General features: G+C 42.2%; 2 protein-coding genes across 2 annotated transcripts in view; one reads left to right on the top strand and one right to left on the bottom strand.

Moving 5' to 3' along the window:
* Positions 1-361: 361 nt before the first annotated feature.
* On the bottom strand, positions 362-1795 carry LOC130682542 (protein Abitram). Its single transcript, XM_057496994.1, has one exon. The coding sequence runs from the start codon at positions 1745-1747 to the stop codon at positions 1202-1204; it is 546 nt and encodes a 181-aa protein (XP_057352977.1). The 5' UTR covers positions 1748-1795; the 3' UTR covers positions 362-1201.
* A 1019-nt stretch (positions 1796-2814) lies between these two features.
* ACOXL (acyl-CoA oxidase like) overlaps positions 2815-13646 on the top strand; it is a 315801-nt gene continuing 304969 nt past the window's right edge. The window contains 2 exon segments of the mRNA XM_057496991.1: positions 2815-3192; positions 9759-9842. Coding sequence (XP_057352974.1) covers positions 3037-3192; positions 9759-9842 — 240 coding nt within the window. The 5' untranslated portion in view covers positions 2815-3036.

The raw sequence follows: 13646 nt of genomic DNA on the forward strand, positions 1-13646 counted from the left end.
TCTGTGCATCCTCGCTTGAGTACTGCTGCGCTGCCCTTTCCAGCTCTCCCATGCTGTCTCCCCCAAATTGTTCCCCTTCAGCATTTGGTCTGTGCCAGTCGTGGTTCAGGGATGACTCGTAGGAATGCTCCATCTCAGCATTTGCTCCCCCTGGGAGGAGGGAGCCAGGTGGGGTCAGGCTGCTCCTGGCCAAACGTGGTGAGGCATGGGGCCAGATGGGAGGACAATGAAGCACCCGCTCCATGATAGCTCCCTGCCCCGTCTGCTTTCCCATCCTGAGCTCTGCTCACCCTCAGCCTCAGGGCATGAACAGGTGGTGGGCATGGGAGCCTCATCATTTTTTTTTTTTTTTTTTTTTTAAACCATACATTCACATTTTTTATTTTTAAATGAGAAAGCTTTTGTCTATTGAAAGACATCTGTTATCTATGAATTATAGTAACTTCTGAGAAACTTTTTGCTGGTTACCCTGTAACTATTATTGCAATTACCAGTAACACTGCATTATAATACTTCCATGTGTTAGGAGAGCCCTTTGTTTTTCTCAAAGCCTTTTAATGCATCTCTCATTTAAGAAGCAAGTTACAGTTCTACTCCGTTTCAGAGAGGAAGACCATCCCAGTGGCCTAAGGAGCAGAGAAAGTACACTCTGCTTCTCCCCTACAGCTCAGGAGCAAGAGGAGCTGACACAGGAGGGGTGGGATTACAGTTTTTGGTACTGTCACATTGAAGCCAGATTGGGAAGGCCAGGTTTTTTTTTTTTGGCTTAACTTCAGATGATGGAAAATTGGGACAAAAACAATAACCATGCCTTACCATTCACACAGAGGTATGTGAAAATGTAGTACTGCTAATAGGTTACAGGATCATGGGGAAATTATTTTCACTTTGCTACTTAAAACTTTTCTTTCCAAATTTTCCTCAAAGTTTTGTTTGTTTTTAATCAGAAAAAACATCCCTTCCTTGCCAGTTGTCAGAAAGAGAAAGAAAAAGAACAGAGTATGTGTGCAAGGCAGACCTGGGAGGCTGAAGACAAAATGGGAACCGAGGCTTGTTATACAAGACAGAGGGAAAACTAGGTTAAGTTTTAAGATCAGGTCTCTCTACAGAGGCTCACATATGCTGGTTCTTCTTTAGGGCACTGATCAGTTGGGCCTGATAAGGATAAGACCGCTGTGTTGCTTTTACTCCACTTCCATCTTCATGATGTAGCTGTTGTGGCATTAATGCGTTTCACCATGACTTCTTCATACTGTTTTTGTGTCAGTAACCCTTCTGTTATGCTCTTACTTTCTTTAAATTTGGGCAACACAACTGCAATGTAGCCTTCAGTGGACGGCTTCTCTTGAAGAATAGATGGCTTATGGAGAATGTTTTCATTCACTTCCATCAACCGTCCTCTAACACAGCTAGATATGGTGTATTCTTCTCCATCTGAGCAGTAAATCTTACACAGAGGTGCAAGTTCTGTTAGAAACTGTGCCCCCCGCTTAAATTTCCCAGAGACCTTGTTCTGAAGTCTGCTACAGTTGGTACTGATTTGATAGGAAATGCTTTTAATTGTTTTTCCACTTTGAAGAACTGGATGAGATCCTGCCAAAGTGATGACACATATTCGGTTAGAGTGCTGTAGTATACAGTGGTCTTCACAGGGTTTTCCTTTGACATCAGCCTTGTACCAGCGAGTGAAGCAACGATCCACGAGCGAAGGCACCCCCGGCTCTACTGCCACAAGCTCGGTAGTCATGGCGACCACGGGTGTCACCTCTTTCCCACGCCCGCCGGGACCTCATCATTTTCTAAACCAGTGGTTTTCCAAGCATGGTCTGAGGACCTCTGGGGGTGCCCAAGACACTTTCAGGTACTGTTTGAAGAGTAGATGTCCAACTACCTGAGTGCATGACACCAGATTTTCATTAAACTTCAGCCCAAACAACCCCATGGTGACTGATGGAGTACGGAAGCAGAGAGGAGCATCCGGCTGTCTTATTAAGCCAGATGCTCAAACAATCTGTAAAAGTGCAGGAAATGCCATTCTTCTCACTGATTGCTTTTTAGTTTGGAAATTATGGTTATTTTTGTAAGAATTGTGTTATTTATATTAACATGTAATGGGATTATTATTGTTACTTTTTAAATTAATAATTGTTATAAAACATCTCAGTTTTAATTACTGTTATGGTAAAATGATAGGTAGAATCTGCATAAGCAAAAGTTCTTTGGTAATGTCAGTAATTTTTGAGAGTCTAAAGGGGTTCAGAGACCATAAATTTTGAGAACCACTGACCTAAATCATCCATTGTTTTCTCAGGAAGCCCAATTTCACATCAGCTTGGAGGGGAATTGGAAGGAGGTGGGGGGCTTTATATTTATTATCATTCTCTATTATTTTGATTGGGATTTTAGATAGTCTCAGTTTGGGATGGTTTTTAAATGTTTTTATGTTTAGAGAGTACCAGGTAGGTGATCAAATCTAAAATGGAATAAAACTCTAAGGTCAGCTCACCTTGGAGGGCATCAGCAAATGGGGAATGGGTTGCAATGCTAATTAACCCATGAGAAAAGGAGCAGCCTTTCCCAGGAAGCAAATACGTTGATTCAGTTTGGTTTGCAGAAAAGGAGCTGAGCAGGGAATATGCCAAGATGCTGAGGAAGTCTCCCCTGCCACTGGCCCTTTACGCCAGCCCATCCCACCCAGGCCCACAAACACAGTGCCAGCCCTGAGTGGTCCTGCAGAGCATGACCAAGCACACTTCCCCTGCTGCGTCCGAGTACTGGTTCTTGACCTACTTTCAGCTCTTGGCCCCCACACCCTGGCCTTGGCTCTACCCTTGGTGCTCTGGCTTCTGTTTTTCTTGGAACCCAGGCTTTTCCTAGTGGGCTGTGACAGGCTGCCCCTGGCTTTGTCTTGCATGCTGCCTTTGGCAGGAGTCCCTGTCCCAGCTCCAACTCCACAACTTGGACTCTGGCCACTTGGCCAACACTCTGGCCAGGCCAGCCCTGGCCCCACGGGGTGCGTGAAGGATTTGAGCAGAGATGACAGGCCAGGGTGGCCTGTTCACAGAAGTTCCTCTGTGCAGATTGGCATCTGAACTGAGTTGTCATCTGTAATGGCCACAGGGATTACTTGAAAGGGTGTGCCAGAGAGTGAGTCGGGACCTACCCAGGGAATCCAGTGTAGCTGGAATCTTGGTTTTGTTTATTTATTGCACTATAACCCATTCTGCATGGCGACAGCTTCTCATTTTAAGGCTTAATTATTATTCTTGCAATGAAATACTATTTTAAAAATAATAATTATTACTTGCTAATAATTTGCTAAGTCCCTTCTGTATGCCAGGTGAGGTGATTCATGCATTTTACAACTTTTTATTGAACACCTACTATGGTACTGTAGTAGGAGTTCAATAAAACCAGGCATTGTTCAAGAGGCAGTGAACAATGCAGGCAAAAAATACCTGTCTTTATGGAGTGTGCATTTTTGTCTGGGAGGAATCAGACAATAAACTAATAAATAAATAACTTTATAGTATGTCAGATGGCTGTAGATACTGTGGCTAAAAATCAAGCATGGTAAGTTGTAAAAAAAGAAGTAAGAACTACCTCTGTTCACAGATGGCATGATCTTATATGTAGAAAACCCTAAAGATTTCACACACACACACACTCAATATATTAGAATGAATAAATTCAGCAAAGTTTCAGGATACAAGGTCAACCACTATTTTCCCTTAAAATTAATGTAAAAAAATGCACTTCCCATTACTACAAAAGTAAGCTATACATCAAGCTGGTAACATCAATACGTTATATTCATCATTGCTGTCAATAATGATAAATTATGTGATTACACTAATACTCAGAAAAATTTCCAAAGCAACTAGGAATTTGCTAGGCAGTATGTGGTGCCAAGAGAATAGGTATTAAATTTAAGGCAAGCACTTGGAAAATCCTAAACTGTCAGAATACTACAATAAAGGAGAAAAATGTTCTCAGACAGAGCCATCCTTCCTGTCTGGGCTTCCCTGGGAAGAATAGAAGCACAGTGGTACAAAGAGCCTTTGTTACGGAATTCTCCCAGCACTCTGCTCAGGCACCCTACTGCGTGGCCCCCTGGAGGGATCAGCAGAGAATAAGGGACCTGAAGAGAATAAGAAGGGTCAGATGTGGAGGCCAGGTGAGAAATTTGGATTTTATTGCAAAGGTAACTGGAATCACTGGAGAGTTTTCACACTCGTGGGTGAGGGTGGAAGGAAGGGAAAGGAGGGAAGCCTTAGCATGATGCTTATTTTAAAAATATTATAGTGCCTTAATCAAAACTTACAAGCTAATTTAAAAAACATATATGGAAATGGAATAGACCTAGAATGGTGAAAGCAGTTCTGAAAAAGGACAGATTTGGAGAACTCTCACTACTAGATTTCAGGACTTAGCAGAAAGCTCCTTGAGATTATGTGGGTCTGGCATAAGGACAAACAGGTTAATTCGACACGATGGAGTCCTGAAATCAAATCATGTATGATCAGTTGGTTTTTGACAATGCTGCAAGGCAATTCAATGGGAAAGGAAAGTTTTTTTCAGTAAATGGAGCTAGAACAACTAGTTAAACTTGGTTTAGAAAAAAGTTAACCCTTTTTCTATATGCATTCACACAGGCATAATTTTAGATATACATTTAAACACAAATTCTAAAGTTACAAAGTTTAGTTACAAATTCTAAAGTTACAGGAAAATGTCCTTTTTTTTTTGTAGATAATTATTTTTTATTGAAGGGTGGTTGACACACAATATTACATTAGTTTCAGGTGTACAACACAGTGATTCAACATTTATATACATGATAATTGTAGCTACCAGCTATCACCATACAAAGTTGTTACAATATTTTGATATTCCTTATGCTATATATTACATCCCGGTTACTTATTTATTTTACAATTGGAAGTGTGTACTTTTTTTTTTTTTTTTGAGAGGGCATCTCTCATATTTATTGATCAAATGGTTGTTAACAACAATAAAATTCTGTATAGGGGAGTCAATGCTCAATGCACAATCATTAATCCACCCCAAGCCTAATTTTCGTCAGTCTCCAGTCTTCTGAAGCATAATGAACAAGTTCTTACATGGAGAACAAATTCTTACATAGTGAATAAGTTACATGGTGAACAGTACAAGGGCAGTCATCACAGAAACTTTTGGTCTTGCTCATGCATTATGAACTATAAACAGTCAATTCAAATATGAATATTCGTTTCATTTTTATAGTTGATTTATATGTGGATACCACATTTCTCTCTTTATTATTATTATTTTTAATAAAATGCTGAAGTGGTAGGTAGATACAAGATAAAGGTAGAAAACATAGTTTAGTGTTGTAAGAGAGCAAATGTAGATGATCAGGTGTGTGCCTGTCGACTATGTGTTAATCCAAGCTAGACAAGGGCAATAAAACATCCACGGATGCAAAAGATTTCTCTCAGAACAGGGGGGGTGAGGTTCTAAGCCTCACCTCTGTTGATCCCCAATTTCTCACCTGATGGCCCCCCTGCGACTGTGCCTGTCTTAGGTTGTTCCTCCCCTGAGGAATTTACCCGTCTCTGGCTAACCAGTCATCTTCCGGGGCCATACAGGGAAATGTAAAGTTGGTAAAGGAAAATGTCCTTTTGACTTTAGGATAGGTAGAGTTTTCTTAGGACTCCCCCACAAATGATAAATTTGTAAAACAAAATACTGACAAATTGGTCTTTATCAAAATTAAACACTGTTTTTCATAGAAAGATGTAATTGAGAGAATAAGAGGAAAATCCACAAACTAGGAAAAATATCTGTAGTGCATATATCTGGAAAAATGTATGTCTGGGTACAAAGGATTTGTACCCAGAATATATACAGAATTCCTAGAGATCAATGGTAAAAAGACAACCCAATTTAAAAAATAGGCAAAAAACTTAAATAGGTGCTTTAAAACTATACAGATGGCAAATTAGCATATAAAAATGTGCTCAGCATCTTCAGTCATCTGAGAAATTTATATTAAAACTATAATGAGATGACATTACATCCCAAAATAGCTAAAAATGGAGAAGACTGACAATACTGACAAGGATGTGGAGAAACTGGAACTCTCATATATTGTTGGCAGGAGGGGTCCAACCATTTTGACAAATTGTCAGTTCCTTATAATATTAAACATAAACCTACCTTCAACCCAGCAATTGCATTCCTGGGGATTACAAAAGAGAAATGGAAACACATCCCCAAGAAGACTTGTATGTGAATGCTTGGGATCAGGTATATTCATAATTAACCCAAACTGGAAACAACCCAAATGTTCATCAGCAAGAGACTGGACAAATTGTGGAATATTCGTAGATGGAAAACTAGTCAGTCGTAAAAAACAATGAAGCACTCCTATATAAAATGACATGGATGCCTTATTTGCATGAAAGAAGGCGGACACAGAAGAGAACATACTGTATGATTCCATTTATGTAAGTTCACGAAGAGGCAAAGTGAAGCTAATGGATGGTGAGGAAAAGAGAATGTGGTTTCTTTTGGGGGTGAGGACTCCTTGAAAGGGGGCAGGAGGGCATTTTCTGTGGGGAATGGGAACATTCTATAGCCTTAATTGGCATGATGCTTTCACAGATAGATAATTGACCAGGCTCATGCATTTTAGCTCTGTGCATTTCACTGTATGTCAGGTTTAATAATAATAATAATAAGGATAATGTCTGATGTTGGGACAGAGTGGAAGCAGGGAGGCCAGCTGAGAGGCTGTTGCGCTAGTCCAGGCACATGATGGTGGTGGGAGATGTCAGAAGTGGTCAGACTTGGGTTCTCTTTTGGAGGGAGGGTCAGGACTGGTTGGCCCACTGGCAAGAGTCTCATTGAGAGCAGGCCTCAGATGGCTGAATCCTCAAAGCCCGTTTGTTAATTTTATTTGTGCATTTCACTCTGACTCCTCTTTCTGAAATAATTTTGAGGCTATTATAACAGAGGGCATGTATTCAGTAAGACTGAGAAGACATAACTAAAATAGAAAATTGAAACCAGAAGACAGAAGAAGCAGTTTGAGGACTGATACTAGGAAAGTATGATCGGGGACCTCTTTCTGCCCAGTTCCCTTGGCTGGGCACCTAATGGGGGCTGCCAAAGGGATGCCAGGGGAGTGGTCTTTTAATATCAGAGGGAAGACAGCTCAGATTACAGACACTTCAGCAGTGCTGAATCAAGTTGAGTTTAGTTGAAGAAGATAGGCTTTTTAGAGACTCTCTGGGCTTATGAAACCAAAAATCAAATAGAATTTGATTCTGTAACAGAATACTACATCACAAAGGTCTGATACATTAAGTGCTCCACAAAGAAATGGGGGCTACTTTAGGGAAAACTACCTTCCTTCTGTTTGAGATTGAATTTATCAAGCAGAGATATGAATAGCAGGGCGTATAGTTTAGGACCAAATGCAAGGCTGGATATACTCTCCACACATTTATGGGACCATTATCATGTAAAGCGACTACAAACCAACCTTCTGATATGGGAATTGAGTTTGGTTTAAATATATCAAGTCTAAAAGATGGCAGCTAGCGATACCCTAGAAATACTGTAAAAATGTATGCCAAAAAACACATTGATTACTGACTGATCATTATCAGTATAGACAATTCATTATGTTGCCAATGGAATGAGAGGGAACCTTGTCAATATTACACATTCTTAGATTAAGAACAACGAACGGATCAGAAGTGAAAGAATGGAAGAAAAAAGAGAAGATGTTAAAAATACATGATAGTAAGGCAGTCAGTTAAACTAAGCCTAGTCTTAGTTCTGGAACATTTGCTTGACTCCTCAACATGGACCAGTCCGAATGAATGCTTAAATCAGCATCAGAGGGTTAATGGCTAACTCCTGTTGGCATTGCCTGTTGGATCCAGTAGCCAAGATCAATGCCTTGTGCAGACACTGGGGAAGGAAAATAATCATGGACAATTTATAATGCTCCAAGATTGCCAAATTTGGGGTTCAGTCTTCAGCAAACATGATTTTGATTTACTTCAAACTGGTGAGTAAAAATGACCACAGTTGGATATCACTGATGATAAAGTCATACCCCTACATCAAGAGTATGAATGGAGAAAATGAACTATGACAGAAACTAAAAGCAGTTGGAGATTCTGAGGGACTGACTTCTGGTGGTTTAGGTGTGCCTACGCCAGAGCTGATGACTGACAGTGAGGAAGGGTTGTTGTGATGATGTGGGGTGGGGTTACTCTCAGGAACATCACTTGGGTACCAGGACATATTGATGTCAGGTGCTCTCTGGGGACAAGGCTTGTGGTACAAAATAGGGGTGGACCCAGTGATAAAGCCTGGGCTGTCCAGAGTCCTGGGGCTTCCTCTAGAATTACAATGGAGGGCAGCAAGGGGTGGGGGTGAGACCTCTATATGCGGGATCTGAATATGTGATTTCTGCCTTTGCTCTACACTTAAAGATGGCCCTGATTGGACCTCCCTGAACCTAGACTTTTCCATTTGTTATAACCCGTCCTATTTAGCCTCTCATGGAGGGTTGTTGAGAGGATCTGCAGTACAGAGGACACGGGGCCCTCCAAAAGAGTCCACAAATATCTGCTACAGTTGTTTTTTATTATTTGCTGTTACTCTCCAGTGTAAAACAAAGCTGGAGCCATGCAATGGCTCATGCTCAGGCCTAGAGATATTTTAGGAAATAATCAATACAAGATGCATTGGGTTGGAGCCACGGTAACAGTCATAAATCTTGACAGTCCACTGTTTGATAAAATTAATGCTTGAGAGAAACACTGCAGAAGTCTACGGGAGGGAAAAACAGTGTGTTCTGGGAGAGAACTTAAGCCAGGGTGGAAACAGAGTCATCCAGGAAGGGTGGTTATCATCCCACCGCTGGTGGGTCAGTTTACATGCACACATTCACACACGCACACGGGCAACAGGCGCCAGTTTTGTTGACTGGGTCTCAGAAGAGAAGGGCGAATAAGGAAGATAAGCATTGATTCCAACAAATGGATAATTACAATTTGTGTACCTAGGGGCCCACCACCTCTTAAGGAAATGCCACCTGCCTCTGAATTTTTAAAATAGAACAGTGACAATGTTTTGCCCGGTCTCATTTCTCTCTGGTGGAGAAAAGTATGCTCATGGAGCTTTGGGATCTGTGGCTGTTGGGGACGGTGAGAGAAGAGGGCAACGAAGGGCAGCCGGACGTCATGTTTTTTAAATGACCACGGCACTGAGATGGCCTGTGGTTAGAAAGGAAAGGAAAGAATATTGCTTTTCCTATATCCAAAGTGTTCCCAAACTTTCCGAATCCCATCTTCACATTAAGGGGATCACCTGTTCTGGGGCCAGGTGTGCATTGCTGTCTCACAGCAGAACCCAGACTCATGGGAGCATAGTGCTCCAGGGAGCGAGGAATAAACTTGGTTAGGGCCATGTGAGGCCAGGCGGGAGTCTGCCTGGGGCCTGGCCTCAGAGCTGGTGTAGCCGACTTCACTGTGTCAGAATAGTCTGTGAAGGCTTCACTTGTGGTCAGATTCAACAAAGATGGAAACATTTAGGGTGTTTCAGTAGGGTGATGGGATTGTTTTTAATTTAAAAATTGCTTTTATTCTGATTTTTAATTTTAAAACTAACATACACTTATTATGAAAAAACATTAATTTGAAAGGTCAGAAAACCATAGGGAAACCTTGACATTGGGTCTGTTGTGCTTTCAGGCAGAGAAAACAAAGAATTTTGTCAGCCGAAATCTTGTTATGGGAAAAGTCCTCTCCACAGTGGACATGGCCACAGGAGTCCAGGTGAGATGCACTGGGACCCCCACCCTTCGGCAATGGATGCTTAGCTTTGAATGTAAAGGAGTAAAAATAACCCTGCAGCCATCAGTCTCTTTACTGGGATAGATGTTTGTAAAATAATACACCTTACAACCCACCCCCCTGACTGCTTCTTTGACCATTATATTCAATTCTGTATTTGTTTTCTCTTTTGTTTTTCTTTTTTGTTTAGTTTTAGTTCATTTCTGTCATTTATTTTTATTTTTATAAAAACAATATAATTGTGATTTACTTTCTTCACTGAAATATTATCACTAAGATTGATCTGTACTGCTGCATGCCCCTGCATTCATATTTTAAAAAATTCTTTTTGTTTTGAACTTGTAGTGTTCACAGAAGTTACAAAAATAATACATGAATATCGATGTGACCTCTTCATCATGCGAAGTTTCCCTCAGTGGCAACATCTTATTTAGCTGAAATGCAATATAAAACCAGGATATCAACATCGGTACAGTGCTTTTAACTAGATTTCATCAGGTTTTACATGCACTCAGTTGTATGTGTGTATACACACACATGTGCTTATAGTTCTGTGCAGTTTGGTCCCCTATATAGATTTGTGTAACTACCATCACAATCAAGATGTAGAACTGCTTCATCATCACAAAGAACTTACCGTGCTACCCATTTGCAGTTGCACCCAGCTTCCACCCACCCCTGTCCTTTGACAACCGCTATTTTCCATCTCTATAGTTTTGCCATTTGGGGTGTAAAGTGGCATGGCTGTGGGGTCTTGCTCTGTGTGTCCCAGCTCACCAAGGCTGGTAAACCAAATGGCTTGGAGGGTGTGACTGCCACAGCCCCTCATGGCACCCTAAGTCTCCCAGCACAGGGCCGTTCTTGTGGCCCTGCATATGCTCTTTTCTGTTCCTAGATACCCCTGGGTGTCAAAATAAGTCCCTGCATCCAGCCCCTAAAGGGGAGGAATAGTAACTAGAACACGAAAAGAGAATGATCAGACAGAAAGCCAGGTCAATTGTCGGTGAGTCCAAAGTGGCAGGCATTTCTGCTCTGTGGCATAGATATTTAAAAATGGGTAAGAATTAAAAACAAAGAAATCCAAGAGTGCCATTTGTGGTGAGAACACCCACCACTAGGTCCCTTAGGGGAGACTGGCTTCCCTGTGATTCAGCCAGGCAGGGTCTCCTCCTTCTGGGGTGGGTTGGCTGTGGCTTCCAGAGAGAAGAAATTCAGCTACAGTGCAGCAAATAGATCCCCCTTTCAGAAATACCGATGATCCTGGTCTAGACTCTTGATCCTCAGTTTGGGCTTTTACTGTAGTGCCCCCGCCTGCCTTCTCTTCAGCAAGCCTCTGGTAGGCTGGCTGGGACATGGGAAAATCCCCACAGCGGGTTCCAGCACGCTGGGTGGGGAGCCCTATCCTCTGCTTCTCCAGGGTTTTGCACTGAACCTAGTGTGCAGAGTGTTTGTTTGAATGAATGTTTGCTTGTTTGAAGGGATTTCAAATGTTTGAAATGTTTGAAATCTCTGATGTTTGTTTTTTTGAATGAAGAGTGTTTGTTTGAAGGGAATGTGTGAATGGATGAGGGAAGAGCAGCCTGCAGTTTGAAGCCAAGTTAAGAAACATTTCAACCAATCGCAATGTGTGGACATTATTTAGATCCTGGTCCAAACAACAGACTAAAGAAAAATTGTATGTGAGCTGTGGACATTAAAACATTGGTTATTTGGTGGTTTTAGGGTTATGTTTTAAAAAAGAGTCTTTATATTTTACAGATGTATAGGAAATATTTAGGGATTAGATGACAGGATGACTGGGATAAGCTTCAAGATTACCTAGGGCATAGAATGGGAAAGTGGACTGAGGGAAAAATGAAATGAAATGGAGCTGGCCCTCCTTGAGTTCATTATACCCTTCTTTTTGCTTGAAATCTTCCACAATAGAAAGCTTTTAAAGAGGTCTTGCTCCTAGAAGACCATTTGAGTAGATTTAAAGAGGAACAGATCTTTAAAAATGCTTTCCTGATCATGTCATGGCTCTGCCTAAAACCCCTTCCGCTCTGCTTTAGAGAAACCCTCCCATCCTTGACGTGGGCATGGGTTCTTGGCAGGCTGGGCCTACCCACTTCTCCGGACAGCTTCTGCACCCCTTTGTCCTCCTCCCTGGGGGACACCCCCATACTGGCTGCCTTTTGGTTCCTCTTATCCACCTTCGGACCCCTCTTGCCACCTCCCCAGAATGGTCTTTCCCCTCCTTCACCTGCCTGACACCTGCTCATTCTTCAGGTCCCAGCCCTGCTGGCCTCAGGAAGGCTTCCCTCAATCCTGCAGTTTAAATCCCATATATGTGTTGTCATCTTCTTTGTATCTTACAGTTTTCTGTCATATAAGTAACCCATTTTGAGTCTGTATTTTTTTGTGTCTGATTTCTGTATGTCTGTTAGCACCACTAGGGGGCAAACTCCTTGATGACTGTCACCCCTTCTGCTCTTGTTATACTGTCAGTACCATGAGTATTAAGTGAATACATAGAATTATGACAGTATGGCTGTTACTCAAAAGATTACATGTGGAATTACCATATGACCCAGCAATAGCTCTACTAGGCGTATACCCCAAAGAACTGGAAACAGAGACTCAAACAGATACTTGTAGGCCAGTGTTCCTTGAGCCTTGTTCCCAATAGCTAAAAGATGGAAACCAGCGTCCATCAAGAGATGAATGGATAAAAAAAATGTGATATATACGCATGATAGAGTATTAGTCAGCTGTAAAAAGGAATACACTTCTGGTTACATGTTATGACCTGGATAAGTAAAATAAGCCAGACACAAAAAGACAATTATTGTATGATTCCACTTTTATGAAATTTCTAGAATAGGCAAATTCATAGAGACAAAGTAAAGTAGATTATGGGTTAGCAGATGCTGGGGGAAAAGGAGAAAGGGAGTCATCACTTGCTGGCTACTTTGTGGTGAAAAAAGAGTTTTAGGAATAGATGGTGGTGATGGTTGTACAACACAGTGAATGTACTTAATACCACTGATTTAAACACTTAAAAATGGCTAAAATGGCAAACTTTATGTTATATATGTTGTACCATCACTTAAAAAAACCTAAAAATTTAACAAAAATTATTAGTCCTGTTTGCATTCCCACACATCAGTCATTGTGGGGATTTTTTTTTTCTCATGTGTAGATATCCTAGAGGCTTTAGAGGAATGTGTAGATTGTGTCCGTGTCTAGCGCAGGGGGGCCGTGGCTGTCTTTCCTGTTGGCGCTGGTGGAAGGTGTCTGGGGTTGGGGGTGTGTGGGTGTGGCATGCTGGGAACAGTTCCTGTGCGCTCTGGGTTGGTCAGGGCATCCCCAGATCTTGCTGCCAGCCAAAGAAGAGCTGGTGGCCTCTGCCAGCTTTCCTCTCCCACCTTCACCTGAGCTGGCTGTCAGCCTGAGGAGGGACACCAGCATTGATTTGTCCAAGCCGTCTGTGCCCCGCAGGCCTGGGCCCCTTTCCTCTCAGCCTGCGGGTTGGTGTTACACAAGGCATGGGACACACAGTCATGGTCACCCAGCCGAGTGCTGGCAGGGCTGGGGGCTGGCGCTGAGGGGCTCACAGCGAGCGGGCAGGGAGAGAGGCACCAGGCAGAGGCCTTCTTTCCCGAGGGCTCTGGAGCCGGCCCCACTTCTGCTTGGGAGGCAGCCCAAGGCCTTCTGCAGAAAGCGCTGATGCAATCTGGAAGGACTCTGAGGCTGAAGGAAACGTGACGTGCTTCCCTTTCTTCTTCCCCAGGACTGTTCCCTTCT

This window comes from Manis pentadactyla, chromosome 2, assembly GCF_030020395.1.
Source record: "Manis pentadactyla isolate mManPen7 chromosome 2, mManPen7.hap1, whole genome shotgun sequence".
In the NCBI taxonomy this organism is placed as follows: domain Eukaryota; kingdom Metazoa; phylum Chordata; class Mammalia; order Pholidota; family Manidae; genus Manis; species Manis pentadactyla.

What these genes read in the sequence shown, in the direction of transcription:
- LOC130682542 (XM_057496994.1), bottom strand. Translation starts at nt 1,747, where the DNA reads ATGACTACCGAGCTTGTGGCAGTAGAGCCGGGGGTGCCTTCGCTCGTG.